Below are 17,072 nucleotides of genomic sequence, written 5' to 3' on the forward strand. Positions count from 1 at the left end.
AAGTCCATAACCAGCATCCTTTTTAACAGTCTCCCCAAAGGTCTGAATGAACATGGAGTTGGAACTACCCTCATGTTCCTAGAATGGCCCCCAAAAATCAGGTTTGAAGTACATTAGTAGGGTAATCTGAGGAAGTTTGCACTGCTGCTGCCCATCCTGTACTATTTCTGTGGATAAGCAGAGACTGAAATCCTCTAGGAAGGTCAACCACCTTTTGATAGGCATCACTTTCGGGATGGAGGGGGATGGTCACTATTGAGTGGTGAAATGTTATCATCCATTATGCAAATTGCTCACAATTGCTGATGCCATTTTCTCTCTCTGGTTTTTATTGAAGCAGGATCCTTCAGTTACTATTCTTAATGTTTTCTATGTTACCGTGTGTTGGCTTTTGTAGGAACCAGAAAAGCAAAAGGGAAAACAAGCCATGCCAGAAAAGCATGAAAGTGAAATATTCCAAATAAAACAGAGAGGGAAAAAACTATCAAATATCAAGAAAGAAATTCCAGCAGATGTGAAATCAAGGTGAGCATAATTATAAGGATCTCCTCCTAGTTAGGAAGGCTTTATGCTTGAAGTGGAAATGTGAAGGTAGAGCTTTCTGTCATCTTCAAGTCTTTGGGCTGCCAGCCTGCTCAGAAAAACCTACCTGTAGCAGCGGCTAACCTTACTTGTCTTCCTTCCTGATGTTGGAGAATATCTGTTTTGTAAATGTAAGGAAACATCTGACAGGAATGCTGTGCATCATTGAGATACATGCTAGATCTTCAGCAGTGAATCAACTGCAATAATGTGACGCTTTTGGTAACGAACTTCATGTAGAAAAACTGATATGGCCAATGTTCCATCAAGTATTGCAACTACGTAATAAAGTACACGGTTCATACCTGTGGTTGATATCAGATACTCTTGGTGGAATTATAGTCACAGAATTTTTCCTGTTGAGTCTTATAATTAGGGCCCTACCAAATTCATGGTCTGTTTTGGCCAATTTCAGGACCAGGGTTTTTTAAAATTAGTCAGTTTCACGCTTTTAGATGTTTATATCTGAAATTTCACAGTGTAGTAACTGGGGTCCCAACCCAAAAGACTGTTGGGGTCAGGGGGTCGCAAGGCTATTGTAGGGGGAGCCGAGAGATTGCCATCCTCCCTCTACCCTGCTGCTGGGGGAGGGGGAGAGGGGCAGCTCTACCTTCAGAGCTGGGCAGCTATAGAGCAGAGGCTGCTGGCCAGGTGCCAACCTCTAAAGCCAGTACCATCACCAAAACAGCTGGAGCTGCAGCCTCTCTGCATGGGGTGAATAAGGGTGTCACAGCTGGAGCCACAGTGTGTGTGTGTGTGTGTGAGTGACAGCTCTAGCTTGCCCGCACAGGGGGGAGGGGTGTTTGACATTTGGAGTCAAGGAGCTTCCTGCAGCTAGGAGAGATCTCAGAGGTGGGTCGAAGCAGCCCCTGCAGGGAAGAGGAAGTCTGAATCCCGGGCTGGGACTAGCACTGGAGCCCTGCGCAGGGTAGGAACCCCCAGCTGGGCGCCAGATTTCACAGGGGGGATCATATTTCACCACTGAAATTTGGTAGGGCCCTACTTATAATTTATGGATCAGATTCTCAGATCGATGATCTGGGAAGGCTACTGCTACCTCTTCCTCTTGTCTGGTGCTAGAATGATTTTTACTATGCCTCTGCATCATCTGTGCCAACAGAGGTTTAGTCTTACTACACCCATTTCTTTCTGACACTGCTGACTAGGGAGTTTTATAAAATCACAAATGCCACACCTCTGAATTGCATAATAGATGGAATGCAGAATATTAATTTGTGTGTTCCTGCAAGGCTTGTGGCAAATAAATACTAGACTAGCAGAAATCTAGAGTGTGTTATACACTGATTTCCTTCAGACTACTTCTGAAAATGCTGCTTTATATAGTCTCCTCTCTTTCCTTTACCACGATCGTATTTTGTTTGCTTTCCAAATTATAGACAGGTATTTATTTATAAACACTTACGTTATGACCGCATCCAAAGGCCATACTGAGGATTGTGTTGGGTGAGACTCCCCCTGTCCTGAAAAGTTTACAGTCTGAATGGTTGGGGATTAAGAATAAAATATACAGGCAAATGAGCTTGCTATTGGTTGCAACAGTTTTGTTGTTTTTTAATGTTTAACTGGGAGTCGAGATGGGATGATGGGAGTGGCAGGAATGTTTGAACTAGTAAGAATAGAAAACGGAACGGAGGAGAAGAGGGGCAATCACAGCTCATCACCTACCTCGCTGTGACAGTTTTGTACCATCAGAAAGCTCCAGTGTGGAAAAAAATCAGTGGGTTCTTGAAGTTGTGGGTTAGTTTAAAGGCCATTCTAGGTCTATGGGGATGGCAGCATAAAAGGTATAGAGATAGAGGCCTAGTCTTCACTTACCGGCTGGTCCGGCGGCACGCCATCGATGTTCTGGGATCGGTTTATCGCGTCTGGTTAAGACGCGATAAATCGATCCCGGATCGATCCCGGAAGTGCTCACAGTCGGCGCCGGTACTCCAGCTCGCCGAGAGGAGTACGCGGCGTCGACGGGGGGAGACTTCCGGCCGCGTCTGGACCGCGGTAAGTCCGGACTAAGGTACTTCGAATTCAGCTACGTTATTAACGTAGCTGAATTTGCGTACCTTAGTCCGAAGTCCGGACTAAGTGGGGACCAGCCCAGAGTTTGAAGGAGGAGACAGATGGGGTGATAAGGCACCCAGGGATTTGGGTGCGTGAGAGTGCAATGGGGTGTAGGAGGAGATGAGAGCAGAGATGTAGACAAAGGCAGAGTTACAGTTATGGAGAACTTTGAATGGGAGGAGAAGCTTGACATAAACAAGGAAGGCCAATGCAGAAATTCAAAAAGAAGAGGAGACTTAGAGCAGTAGGAATAGATGATCTTGGCAGCTGCAGTCAGGATGGACTGAAGTTAGGGGAGTAATGAGGCAAGTCAGAGAATACCAGACTTGTATAAAACTACACGGCGTGTATATACGTGAAACTCTTCTGCAACACTTCACCCAGCAACCAAGAATAAATCTGTGTTCATGTTTTCACTTTAGTTCCTTGGAGTTACCATATACTCCCCCACTGGAAAACAAACAGCGCAAAACCTTTTCATCCAAGATGTCTCTTCAGCACATGCTGACAAATGGGTCCAAATCAAGAAACCTCCCGAAAACAAGAGGTACAATATATCAGTTACTCTTAAACAAATATTTGGGGTTTGGAGGATTTTTGTTAAATTACACAAGTGGTTTTTTAAATTTTCAGTTTTTAGAGTTCTAGCTTCTAGATCGCTGCACAAGGAGAAAGAAGTGCATCTCTTAATGGCTATGGCTTGCTCTGTTTTTTTGTACAGGTCCAAACAATAAGTTAATGGACAGCAGGCCATCAGCACTAGCAAAATTTCTCCCCAGTGGCTCTGGACAGGAATTAGGCAATACCAGCAGTTCAGAAGGGGAAAAAGATTCTCCGCCACCAGAGTGGGACTCGGTGCCACTTCACAAAGCAGGCAGCTGTAAGTACAGTTACTGTACAACAGGAGGCTACCGTGTTCTGCAAAACAGCAAGGACTGTTTGTTGTGATTCTTCTTTAAATCTTCCCATCCTCCCTCCTCACACAATCCTGTTCCTGTTTTTTCTGTAGTGGCCCCCATTTTGACAGAATCTAGTAGTAGTGTGGAGGTCTGAAAATGAGGGGTAGAACCTTGATTTTTCTACAGTTCTTTAGCAATGGGCAGAATTGTGCAAAAGCTGAGAATTGGCGATGATGGGGAGAATATTCATACAGCTAATTGTCTGAAAACAGAATGCACCATTCTCTTGAAATGTGGGCTCCATTTTGTCAGGTCCAGTAGACGCTGTCCAAACACACAGGATGACACAGTCCCCACCCCAAAGAGCTTATAATCTTTGGCCAGGTCTACGCTTGGGAGGCTTTGCTAGTAGAGCTATAGCAATATGTTAGATTGGCAAAGAGCCAGGGCAGCTGCAACTTATACTGGCAAAAATTATCACACCCCTGACAGCAGAAGTCTGTAGTGTAGACATGGCCTCAAAACCTGTGAACCCCAGTCCTGCAAATGGATCTGTATAGATGCAAGGGACTCCCAGCGTGGATTCAGTTGCAGGATCAGGGCCACTGTCTATAAATGGGCAGGTAGTTGCACCTCCGCCTGTGAGTGCATCTAGTCAGCTACCATTTGAGATTGTAAAACATGTGGGCTGACCTGGGGGAATGGCTCTGAGGTGCCAGTGAATTTGAAGTGCCATACATACCTATGGCACTGCAGAAATAATCAGCATCAGAATTTTCAGTGAGTGTGAACTGAACTGGGTCACGTGCTGGAGGATTCTCTGCACCTTGAGGTCTTTAAACCACGATTTGAGGACTTCAATAACTCAGACATAGGTTAGGGGTTTGTTATAGGAGTGGGTGGGTGAGATTCTGTGGCCTGAGTTGTGCAGGAGGTCAGACTAGATGATCATAATGGTCCCTTCTGACCTTAAAGTCTATGAGTGAGTGAAAGCGGAGGTTAAAACTAGCCAATTTGAATGTCCTATGAATGAGAATATCTGAAGTAACCAGAGAGTATTTATTAGACGGAACTACTCACTATTACTATTTGCATTTCAATAGCAGCCAGAGCCCCCAGTAAGAACCAAGACCACCTCATGCTCAGTTCTGTACAGACATAATAAAGCAGTCCCTCTCCCAAAGAGCTTACTAAAAAGGCTTTACAATCTTATTCCCCTTCCATACAGTACAAACCAGCTTTGCCTGAGTCTTTCATCCAAGCTGTATCCCCAAAAAAGCTTATAGATGTGAATAATACAAGATGAGAGTATTCTGGTGGGACCAGGGACAACTTTCCGTCCAACTTGAAGCCAGATGCTACACCTCAATTATTTGTTATGCAGTCAGGCTTTGAGGGCTGTGTTTGGTTCCAACTGATGACTGATACTTCAGGGCAGGGCATGAAACCAGAGAAACAATCAAACCTGGCTTTATGCCAACAGTGGAGGGGAGGAAATCGTGAAATGCAGAGTTCCTGCTTGATTCCACTTTCTCAGGAAGATCTTTGCCACTGCTGGCACAGATTGCTTTGGATGTAAACATATGCGTCTTGTAGTGTAGATAGCATTTGTTTGTTGGTTTTGGTTTTTGCTTTCCTGCCCCTATATATTCATCTTCCCTGGAGTGAGAGTTTCAGCCACAAAACATTGAAAGATAATGGGGAGCTCTAGTTCTGGGGTAGGGGGAGAGTGGGGGGGTGGACATGGTTCCACTTTCTAGGTGTGTAAGAGAGAAGCAGCAGCCTTCTGCATTGAGCGAGCAGGCACTAATGAAGACCATAGGAAAAGGTCAGTGTGATAGGAGCTAAGTGGCATGGATGAAAATTACAGGGTGGAGCTAAGGTAGGGATGTGTAGAGGTGATGATTGTCAGATGTAGGTGATGTGGTAGAATAACAGTTTATGGTCGAGTGTGATGCTAAGGCTACAGACAATGGAGGAAAATAGGAGATTTTTAATTGGGGAAATGGAGGTGGGTTTAAAGATACACCTTTCTCTACCCATTCCATGCTTTTTATATCCTGCTTTAACTCATTTTGTAAATAAACTACCTGCTGCCTTTGCTCCAGTTCACTATACCAAAGGTATATAGCCAAAGACATTCCTATATAGGTCTGATGTGCAGTCCTGCAGCAATTTTAATTAGCAACTATATCAGTATTGGCTTCCTGTGCTGCAGTGTGCATCCATTTTTTTGCTGACAATTCAGAAATCTCCTGTTGTAGACTAAATCTGGTTCTGGATCGAGCTATGTTTTTTCTGCATTAATTATTAACCTATAAGTGATTTAAAAAAAAAAACAAAGCTTTTAAACAAAACGCTGAGAACTAGAACTGTGGGAAAGGTTGCCTTGCAAAATGGTTGGAAAACTTCATTTTTACCGAAGTTTGTTCACCTGGTGTTTTAGCAAAAACTATAAACAGCTTTTTCACCCGACTGAAATCTACACAGACTCTGTGGTGGAAGGCCACTACCACGATTTGATAGTTTATTAGCAGAAAATTACAGGCTATAATAAAATTAGTTTTTGCTGAAGTTCTGTCACTAGTACAACTCCAAGACAGCTTTCCTCAACCCAGCTTTTTGTGACATTATATTGGTTGATATTCATTTCACTTAATTCTCCATTTTCTTTCTATGAAAATTTGATATATGAATATTTCATACATAAATATTGTTACATGAATATATTTGAATGTAAAAATTTCTGAGAATTTGAGCAGGAGCTACAGTACTTCAGAAAGGATGACAAACATCCTTAAGAGTTGCCCATGTGGTGAAATGAATACTACAAGACCTTTTTTGCTTGGTTTCCCAGCTACCGACAACCTTTATAAATTGTCTCTGCAAACCCTCAACGCAGATGCTTTCTTGAAACAACGACAGACCTCACCAACTCCTGCCTCTCCATCTCCACCCCCTGCATCTCTAGCTTTTGTGCCACGGAGCACTTATAGTAGTATTGTGAACAGCAGTTGCAGCAAGTAAGTTGAAATCTCTACTTCGTGTTAAGCAAGTTTTCAGTCTTTTTGCAATTATGTGAAGCTCATAGAAACATACAAATTAGAGGTGGAAAAAGAGCTGTCAGGTTATCTAAGTCATCCCCCTGCCAATATATTTCCCTAAAGTATATTTCTTAATGTGTTTTCTCTCCCTTTTAATACTCTTTCCATTTCCCACATAAGTGTCTATGGTTCTTGATTTAAAATGCTCTGAATTTGTTCTTGAATATGTACCACTCCTGTAATTTTGCAATGGGTTGGGGTTTCTTAACTTTGATTCTTCAACGTGGCAGATTGGGAAAATGTGTCATCATAGACCACTGCTTGAGGTTGAAATGCTGCTGCTGAGACCTCTGTATCCATGATTTTACTGCTGCTGCTTTTGAGAAGCTGAAATTGATATAACAACTGAATTCCTCTGACACTTGCATTTTAAGCTGTTTGAGTACTGTTGGGCAAAATGTATTGATTCACTGTAAGGTGATAAGCAATGATTGATTTTTCCAGTTAAGGTTTGAGTAATCTTAATACATACTCCAGTTAGCCACTGCAACGCTGGCTGAAAATTATCCCATTGACTTCTTCAAAAAATCCAGTTGTCAGTCTGTTCAGCAAGAAGTTCCGAAATTCTTAAACTTCCATTGTCGTCCCTATTTATCTCCCTGTTGTGATAATCTGTGGTTGCCCTTGGGGTTAACGTCTGTTGTTTATCTTTGTAGGAAACCGAGGGCAGGTCTATGCTTAACCGCTCTAGCGGCGCAGCAGCACTGGTGCAGCTGCGCCACTGTAGCACTTCAGTGAAGACTGCCTTGCCGATAGGAGAGCAGGCAGAGTTGGCAGAGTTAGTCCACATCCGCCAGAGGCAGTAGCTGTGTCGATGGGAGAAGCCCTGTTGTCAACATAGCGCTGTCTACACTAGGGGTTAGGTCAGTATAAATGCATTGCTCAGGGGTGTGAAAAATCCACACCCCTGAGCAACGCCATTATACTGATGTAAGTTTACAGTGTGGACCTGGCCTGACATCTTCCTGGTTTTACTAGCTTTACCCAGTTTATTGAAAAGAATGATGGCATATACTCCTTTTATCCAGTAAGAACACAATATAGATATACTATCATTTTATTACTTCCAGAGTCATCCATTTACAGGACACTGGTACTTTAATGATCACACATTTATCAAACTTAGAAGAAATAATATTTCGTGCATATCATAGTAGAGACATTATCTCAAATCTGTGCAGTGCTTTTAAAAGCTCGGGATCCTCCATGTAACACAGATAACTGGGAATCTGATATAAAAATTCCTGCTTATCTTAACTCTACATTTAGTGGAAAAAACTAGAAATATACTTCTTAATCGCCTATATGTCCTAACCATCTGATTATCAAATGTCTACAATTGCACATAAGCGGTTTTTAAAAGCATAGATTATATGGAATTAGCTGATTCTGCTGATTGGTGCCGTTCTGCAGTAGGCTCTTATAAGCATATAGGGGAAATGGTAAACATAAGCTAGAATGGTGTTGCATTTTCCCATAAAGCTATATTTCCCCACTGATGCTGATAGCAATGTAGCCATGAAAAATTGATTCCCGCCTGCATTTTCTTTTGATAATTTTTTTTTCTGTTGCTACTGAGTGGTGTAATCTCAATATTCCTCCTTATAATTGGAAAAACTTACTGCCCTAAAGTATAAAAATATACATATTTTACTTCCTGGGCACAGTTAATAATCTTTACTGAAAGAAAATCATATATATTTACAAATAAAATTTAAAAATCCAGCAGCTAAAGTTAGCTCCTCTATCCCTACTGTTGTAGACTGAAACTAAGTAACATTAAAATACAATGACTTCTCTTAATTTTTTTTACTTTTCCCTTATACAAATTCACCTCAATATTTGCGGTATTCCCTATATATTCAGGGAACAGTAAAATACTGAGGTAATGTTATAGAACATAGTTAATCTTTTAAGTATGACCTTTCTGCTCAGATTTCATGTAACTTGATTTTTCTCCACATTTGATGGCTAAAATATGGCTGCATATCAACAGTCTTTCTTACCAGCTTAGAGTAGCAAAACTAGAGAATAGGCTTGTTAAATTTTTCAAATTAGCACTGGCTCAGTCATCTGCTCGTTTAAGAGCACTCAAGACCTTATCCAGTGCCCATTGAAATCAATTGGAAGACTTCCATTAATTTCAGTGAGGATTTGCAGTGGCTTTTAATCAGTATGATGCTTAAATTTTCCTCCAGTGAGTTTGGATAGATGTGCTTGTTTTGTGGGGATTAAAATTACTGAAATGGGACGATGCTATCCTCTGCTTAACAGTATTCTGAAATTTAGTTTGTCTAGAAGTTGTAATTCTGAGTAGTTAATTAAAAAAAACAATCATCATATGCCTAGGAGTACTAGTCATGGACCAGGACTCCATTGTGCTAGGTGCTGTACGGACATAAAACAAAGACTGTCCCTGCCTTGCACAGCCTAAGTATACGATGAGATATCAAATGAATACAGAGAGACAGAGTGACGAGTACAAGAACACAGTGGTACCACAGTGGTCAGCCTGATTGGCAGTGGCCTCTACACATCAACCAACTAACTCTTACATTTTTTGTAGGCATCATGTCAAAGGAGAGTTTGAAGGAGGATAATGAGGTAGTTTTTCAGATGTTTACAGGGAGCTCCTCCAAGTGGAAGAAAGCACAAAGAGTGTCTGAAGATGTAGTAAGTGGCCAGTGGAGTCTGGAGGTAGTTGCTGACTGGAGGCAGGAGTCAACATTTCAATACTGAATGAGAGGTCATAGGTAGTGGGGTGGGAATAGGCTCTGAAGACCCTTGTAAATGAAGACAGGAAGCTTAGGTTTGGTGTGAATGAACAGGCGGAGTCACTGGAGAGATTCAAAGAGAAGGGTGACATGATCAAAGCAACAGGCCCTTAATATCATCTTTGAGCAGCCTTCTGAATGGATATCAGTAGGGCAAGACTGTATTTTTTCAAGGCCAGAGAGAGAGTTGTTGCAGTAATTAGGATGAGAGCATGGATGACCAACTTTAGCTGTGTGGAGGGCTTCTGTTCCTTCTCAACAATCTCCAAGACAGGATGACACATTCGAGAACCAGGAAAGAAGACCTGACAAGGAAGCTACTCCACAATCTAATATTTCTTCTTTCTCTTTGAATGAAGCTGTCATCTCATGTTTACTTTTTCAGACAGTTTCAAGATCTGATCGTTCCTATTAGAAGTAGTGCAGAAAATACAGCACAAATTGTTTGAGATATTGCATACATGGTCATCAGCATGGGAGCCCTCCCTATTTTATAGAACCTACCCGATCCATCTGTCAGACTCCTGCTACTACTCCCCACCCCCAACAACTAAGAGACCAAACAAAAGGTATTAAAACAAAAGGTAGCTGGGGGATGGCAGTTTTTATTTCCCCTGCCCACACCCCTACTCCACCCCTGCTGAGTTCTTCTTTCAGGCATGGGCAAAGACTACTCCCCATGACCAGGATCACAAGTATTTGGACCTTTTGGGGCACAGGCAGTTCTGGAAAAATACAATCACATTAATTATACAACAATTAGCTCTTATTGAACATCTTCCACAAGAGCAGTTTCAAGCCATCATTGCAGAAGGGTAGCTCTTGGCTAGAATAGCCCAGCAAGCTTCTTTTTCTACTGCTACAGCTGTAGTAATGTGCAAGGCATCATGGCTCCAATCCTCAGGAGCCATGTGAGGTCCAGAACGTGGTAAGGGGACCTCCTTTTCAATGGTCTAAAGTTATTCAGGGACACCACAGATGATTTGCTGCGTACTTTGAAGGAATCCAGAGCTCGTCCATGTTCGCTGGGCATATGTCCACCTGCAAATAAAAGGTTTTGTCTATATCAGATAGTGCAGATCACATCCTTTTCAGTTCTCCACTTTACATAGACCATCAGAACCACCTAGAAAAAACCCAGCTTTCAAAAGGGAAGATCTTCATCTGCTACAGCAACCACGACTCAGCAGTTGACAAAGGCCAACGTTCCTTTTAAGTTTTCTGTTGAGAGCCATGAACACTCCTGCAATCCAGACCTGTTGTTGCACCATCTTACCCCATCAAACTTTTCCATATTATGGGGATTCTGTTTTCCATTTTCATACCTCATGAGAACAGATTACCTCCAACAGATGGTTTTGGAGGTTATAACTTCAGGATACACCATTCATTTCTGCTTCATGCCCCCTTGCCACCCTCTTCTCTGTCCCTTTTCAGGGACCCCTCTCACAAACCTCTTCTGAAGCAAGAAGTTCAGTCCCTTCTCTGTTTAGGAGCAATGGAACTAGTTCCCACTCCACACAAGAGAAGAGGGCTTTATTCCAAGGACGACTTGGTTACCAAAAAGAGAGGCAAATGGAGACTGATTTTTAGATCTACAGATGCAGAATACCTTTGTCAGGGTATAGAAATTAAAGATGATGACGCTCAGCCATCATTCCATCTCTGGACCTGGGGACTGCTTTGTGACCTTGACTGTTCGGAGATGTTTCATGGTGAGGCAGAACCACTACCAATATCATGTCCTTTCTTTCAGATTAGCTACCGCTCCCAGGCTGTTCACAAAAGTCATGGAAATGGTGGCTGCACAACTTCATCGGTGGGGAGTAATGGTCTTCCCTGGCTTCAACAATTGGCTTATCAAGGGACACTTCTACACAGATGTCAAATTGGCAGTTTCAGGGCTACGACTGTTCAACAGTCTTGGTCTCCAGCTCATCTTCATGAAATCCTCCCTCCTACCTTTACAAAGGATAGAGTTTATAGGGGCCGTTCTTGACCCCACCACAGCCAGAGCTCATCTCCAAATGGCTAGTGGGAGTCGCGATCAGCTGAACCTGCGGACGCGGCAGGTAAACAAACCGGCCCAGCCCGCCAGGTGCTTTCCCTGAACAAGCGGTGGCCCTAGTTTGAGAACCACTGATCTTGATGTTTCTTAAAGCTGTACTTTCTTGCACCACAGAAGTTTAAGAGGTTCTGCTGAATGTCTACTACCAGAAAAACGTACCTTGCTTTCAGAAATAGAAAAGGTTTTAGCACTGGTGTACTCAACATAGTTTGTCTCCTGTTGATTCATTCTGAAGAAAGAGGCCTTTCTTTGGGTTCCATTAAAATTCACATAGCTGTCATCACAGCATTCCATTCTCCCATACAAGCCTTCTCGGTATTTGCTTACTCTGCAATGTTGAGATTTATAAAGGATCTACTAGACCTCTTCCCGAATGTTAGACACTCTACTCCCACCCGGGACTTAAAGTTAGTTCTCAATGCTCTGGTGAAGCCACACTTTGAATCATTAGCAGCCTGTTCAATTCTGAACCTCTCCATGAAAACCGCATTCCTCATGGTTATTATCTCTGCCCAAAAGGCTGGAGAAACTGTGAGCTTTATATGGAGGGTCAACCGTTTCCATCTTTGTCAAAGATAAAGTTTCTCTCTGACCATATCCACACTTTCTACCCAAGATTACTTAGGATTTTCATATCAATGAATTAATTAATCTCCCAGTAGTCTATCACAAGCCTCATCAGTCAAGACAGGAAGTTGGTCTTTGTACCTTAGATGTTGGGAGAGCATTGACTGACTATCTGGACAAAGCTAGATCTTTTTGATCTTCCCTGAGATTTTGTTTTTATTGCCAACAGAGCTAAAGGGGTTCCAGTAATTACTTAGATGCTTTCTAAGTTTCTGGTTGCGTACTCTTTTGTTATGCACTTGCTAATATACTCTGCCTGCTTAAGGTCATCGCTCATTCTACCAGATTGTATTGCATGTCTGTGGCCCTGCTAAAGGACATGTCCTTTTACAGAAATATGCAAGGTTGCTGCATGGGCTTGGACCCACACTTCCTCAAGACATTATACATTGGTCGATGCTTCCTGGGCAGATGCTGGCTTTGGCTCTGGCTCTGCAGTCCTGTAGGCAGCCTTAGACTGAGTTCCAAAGCCCCCATGTTCTTCAGGGGGTACTATTAAGGAGTCACCTCAAGTGGAGCACACATAGCAACACGACTCTGAGAGGTTACTGGAGTTCTTTGAGATGGGTGTCCCTGTGGGTGCTTCACTACCTGCTCTCTTTCCACTCTGCTTTGGAGTCACCTTCTTTGGGCTTTGCAGTGGAGAAGGAACTGAGGGAAGTTTTTGGGAACAAGGATCTGTGGGGCATATGCAGGGGCCAAATGGGCACTGACACCAAAAATTTCTGAAGGTGCGTGCACACCTCAAGAAGAACTCTAGGAACTGTACAAGGAAAATAATCTCTCCTTGAATGGTGTGTACCTAGGATAGATTTGTTCACTTTGCCTCTCTGCAAAGTTACTAGTTTTCTGCACATGGCATTGAGTGAAGCACACTGAGAATAAAAGTCTTCTGTGCCTACTGGAAGTTGGGGGGTTGATGTACACGTTTCCCTCATTAACTGTAGTAGTAAAGGACCCGACCAGCTCATGAAAGAGAGAAACTGGCTTGTTACATTTAAACTCTGAACCTTACTACAGCCCAGCTCAGGATAGCATGGCTCCTAAGGGGCTAGAGATGTGCCTAAGCATGTGTCTGAAGTTCTGTCTGCTCAGGAGTCTTACAGAAAAGCAAACCAATGAAAGGAGAGAGAACCTGTTTGACTTTCTTCTCCTGTCTTAGTATGTGCTACAGATCTCATCCGTAAAATACATTTCACAGCCATTTCAACTTCATAGCCATATAGATAATAGACCAGTTTCTCTGCCGCCCAAAGTCATCAGTCTCGTGAGGGACTTCATTGCATATAAAACCTCCCACTAAAATGTCCCAGGTGTTGTAAGATATTAACATGGTATTTAGGAAGCTACTAAAACATCCCCTTGAGTCACTGGATACTTCGGATGTTCAGGCACCTAAATTCCTTTCAAAGGCAGTGCTTAAATTCCACCTTAATTAAATCAGTTATCCAGCCAACTTTCTTCCTCTGCCTTTATGCCTTCCCAGCAAGGCTCTTCTACGAAAACTAAACATAAACAGGTCCTGAAGTTTTCATCTGTAGTGAAACCTAAAAACCCTTAGAAAGGGCTTTAAGTTTTCTGTTTCATTTTAACCTGATACACTAGGTTATCCTGTTTCCAAGAGCCATATCAAATGGCTGGCTGCATCTCATATTTTTGTTCCTTAGACTTGTAACTTTATAGATATGTGCTATGGTTAGTCCAGGGATCGGCAACCTTTTGCATGCGGCTCGCCAGGGTAAGCACCTTGGCGGGCCAGGCCGGTTTGTTTTCTTGCCACGTCCGCAGGTTTGGCCGATCGTGGCTCCCACTGGCTGCGGTTCGCCTCTCCAGGCCAATGGGGGTGGCAGGGAGCAGCGCGGGCCGAGGGGTGTGCTGGCCGCCGCTTCCTGTCGCCAGTGGGAGTCGTGATTGGCCGAACCTGCGGACGTGGCAGGTAAACAAACCGGCCCGGCCCACCAGGGGGCTTACCCTCGTGAGCCGCGTGACAAAGGTTGCTGACCCCTGGGTTAGTCAGAGAGGAGTGTATCACATGCCCCCAGCATCTGGTAATCATTTAACCGTGAGATTTGGAGGACAGCCAAATGAAGTTACTTGCGTGCTTCTATGAGGTGTTACTGCATGGCCTATGTCACCACAAGCTTGTAAACTTAGCCCAGCAGTGCTATAGGAATTCTCTGAACGAGCAGTGCTCCAGGTCTCCCACTCCACAGTAGCCTTATTTTCTGGTATAACTTTCTCTCTTGATGTATTTTATCCCTTCATTAAGTAACTTCTAAGATAGGTTCATCTGAATAAAGCTCATTGCTACCTTGCAGTATATTTGCTTCTGCTTGTACTTGTCACTTTTCTGTTCATACAGGTATGTTTACTTCTAAAAATTTTTTGAGAGAAATACTCTGGAAATTAAGTCTCCAAGAGTGGGGACCTATTTCAGCTGGCATCTTTTGAAAATAAAATTACTTTCCTTGTAACATTTGCTGAAGACAGAAGGATATATTAGATCATTGCTCCACTGAGCACCTCCCTTCAGAGCCCAAAATTCTGTAATCCATTTGATTTTTCACAATCTGTACATTTCCACCTTTTGCTTACAAAGCAGCTAATGGCAGGAGGCACTAGGATTTAGAAATGGTTGCATTGTGGGGCAGAAAATGACACCTCCTGCTGGAACCATTAGGTTTAGAATTCTAAGCTACAGAAAGTTTACTCCATCCAAGCTAGAAGCATGGACCCAAATCTGATGATCTTTTGCAACCTGTATATTACAAGTAATTTTTCCATTCACCTACCTTTGTCCCCCACCCCACATCCTAACTAATTCATCCTCCAAGGTGGTCCTCCATATTCTGTAGGAATTCAACCTTCTTGCCTTTATTTTCTAGGTCCTGCCTAACCAAACTTTTCTTCCAGATTAAGAAAACTAATGAATTTCCTCTAGATCTCAGCAATGCTGCTGCTTGGAGCCTCTGTGTTTGTTATCACTCAATAGTAATTCCTTTGTTTGATTATTTAGTCAAATTATTGACATCTGGTTGTTCTAGTCACAGATCTAAATGTCAACAGGATAATTAAAAACTGGGCTTTGGGAGCTAGTGCGGTATTGTATTCTGGTCAAAAAGGTCACTAAGCTATTTCTGTAATAACTTTATATAATTGCAAAGCCAGTTAAATACTAGTCCTGAGAACTTCCTTTTGTAGTAATGTGCTGAATCCCAACATTTTACCTTTTTTCCCCCACCCAGTGAAACAAAAAGCAAGCCCTTTAACGGTATCAAACACAAGTTGGCAAAGGCAGCCTCTCTCCCTGGCAGGAACGGAAATCCCACCTTTGCTGCTGTAGCTGCAGGTTACGACAAGAGCCCAGGTAATGGCACTGTTTTGGAGTACAATGTTGAATGATGTTCTTGTACCATTTCATTGCTTTACTTAATTTGAATTCATTGTTGCAGGTGGTAGTGGATTAGCAAAGGTTTCACCAAATAAAGCAGATGTTTCTGGCAATATCAGCATTTCTCACACACCTGTTGACAGCGATGGCTCTGACAGGTAACTAATACACTTCTAGTAACCATCCCCTCACCACCCATATAAAAACCATAGGGAATACACATGAAGTCAACAGAGGCATTCTCTGCATGGCTAAGAGGAGCTCATTCTGGTTCCTAGAAGGGATTCTTTTATTAAAAATTTTAGAGTTGGATATCGGAAGATGACCTTCTAAACATGAGTATCATTAGCATGTCCAAGTTTCAGACCTATATGGGTGACTTGGAAGTAGGGGAAAGTGTCCTTCATGGCATCTGATTCTTATCCTTTCTTTAACTCTTTTTTCCCTTTGCGAGACAACTCTGTCTTCGTCCCCATCCAAAAAATAGGGAACCCACATGGCTTTCTCAGCATCTTGAGAAGCATGCACTAGGTTCACCTGATGTAGCCTATAGGTGGAATTTCTGACCACAGAGCAGGGGAACCAAGTGCAACGCTCTACCTCTCCCAGTTTAACCTTGAGGACAGGAATGGTGACTTCATTTCCCAATGTTGAGGGCAGAAGCAGAGTGTAGTCAGACTAACTGATACTCCCCAGTTGGCAGCGTGACCTATGTGAAGTGGGAATGGATGTTACATCAACGTTGTTGTTAGAGCAATGGGAGAAAATGAGCTCTGAGGGAGGATGTGTTTGTCACACATCTAGTAACTGTTATGGAGTAAGAACTAGACATCAACTAGGCTTCTGCTTTTCTGACCAAGCTCCTCCCTCCCCCCCCCCCCCCATTTGTTATTGATCCCAGTTAACCTATCTGCTTTTCAATAAATTTAAATCCAGAAACTACAGACTTAGTAATTGAATGGCTTTCTTTTAAGGGATCTCTCAAATAATTTAGAACCTAGACTTCACTGGCTGGCAGAGAATTTCTCCTAGATTGTGACACCAAAAACTTCTGAGAAATTGAGCGAAAGAGCTATTGTCAAACGTGCACTTGTTATAACTGTATCAGCAATTAACTAATCTGCTCTATTTCCAGAGAGGTTTATCTCTCATAAGACAGGTGCCAACAGAGAAGTAAGCAAAAAGGCTAACTGAAATACTTAGGGCCAAATAAGAGAAATCTAAATTAACTGAGTGCAATAATGAGTTAAAATTAAAAAAATATATATTTAAAATACTTGGTCACTTCAGTTCTCTTTACACGTGGTCTCCTATTTCGACTTGTACTGCCTAACAATATATCTGTTTGTTCCACACAATGTTTATATGTATAGCACTAAGTTGTTATCATTAGTGATACAATTTCAGTGTTAACTTTTGTGTATTGTTCCTCCCCCTGTATGTTTAGTTCTGGTTTGTGGAGTCCCATCAGCAACCCTAGCAGCCCTGACTTCACACCCCTCAATTCATTCTCAGCATTTGGAAATTCTTTCAACTTAACTGGAGGTGAGC

At 42.6% G+C, this 17,072-nt stretch overlaps 1 protein-coding gene across 3 annotated transcripts in view; it reads left to right on the plus strand.

Moving 5' to 3' along the window:
• TMEM131 (transmembrane protein 131) overlaps positions 1–17,072 on the plus strand; it is a 171,486-nt gene that overhangs the window by 149,845 nt on the left and 4,569 nt on the right. For 2 of the 3 annotated variants that reach the window (XM_042840820.2, XM_024104406.3), the window contains exons 33-39: positions 398–525; positions 3,081–3,205; positions 3,380–3,538; positions 6,415–6,580; positions 15,376–15,497; positions 15,583–15,679; positions 16,969–17,066. In XM_042840820.2, the coding sequence (XP_042696754.2) occupies positions 398–525; positions 3,081–3,205; positions 3,380–3,538; positions 6,415–6,580; positions 15,376–15,497; positions 15,583–15,679; positions 16,969–17,066 (895 nt within the window). The remainder of the gene's footprint in view (positions 1–397; positions 526–3,080; positions 3,206–3,379; positions 3,539–6,414; positions 6,581–15,375; positions 15,498–15,582; positions 15,680–16,968; positions 17,067–17,072) is intronic. The other variant, XM_008167357.4, reaches the window with a different exon arrangement.

This window comes from Chrysemys picta, chromosome 1, assembly GCF_011386835.1.
Source record: "Chrysemys picta bellii isolate R12L10 chromosome 1, ASM1138683v2, whole genome shotgun sequence".
NCBI lineage: Eukaryota > Metazoa > Chordata > Testudines > Emydidae > Chrysemys > Chrysemys picta.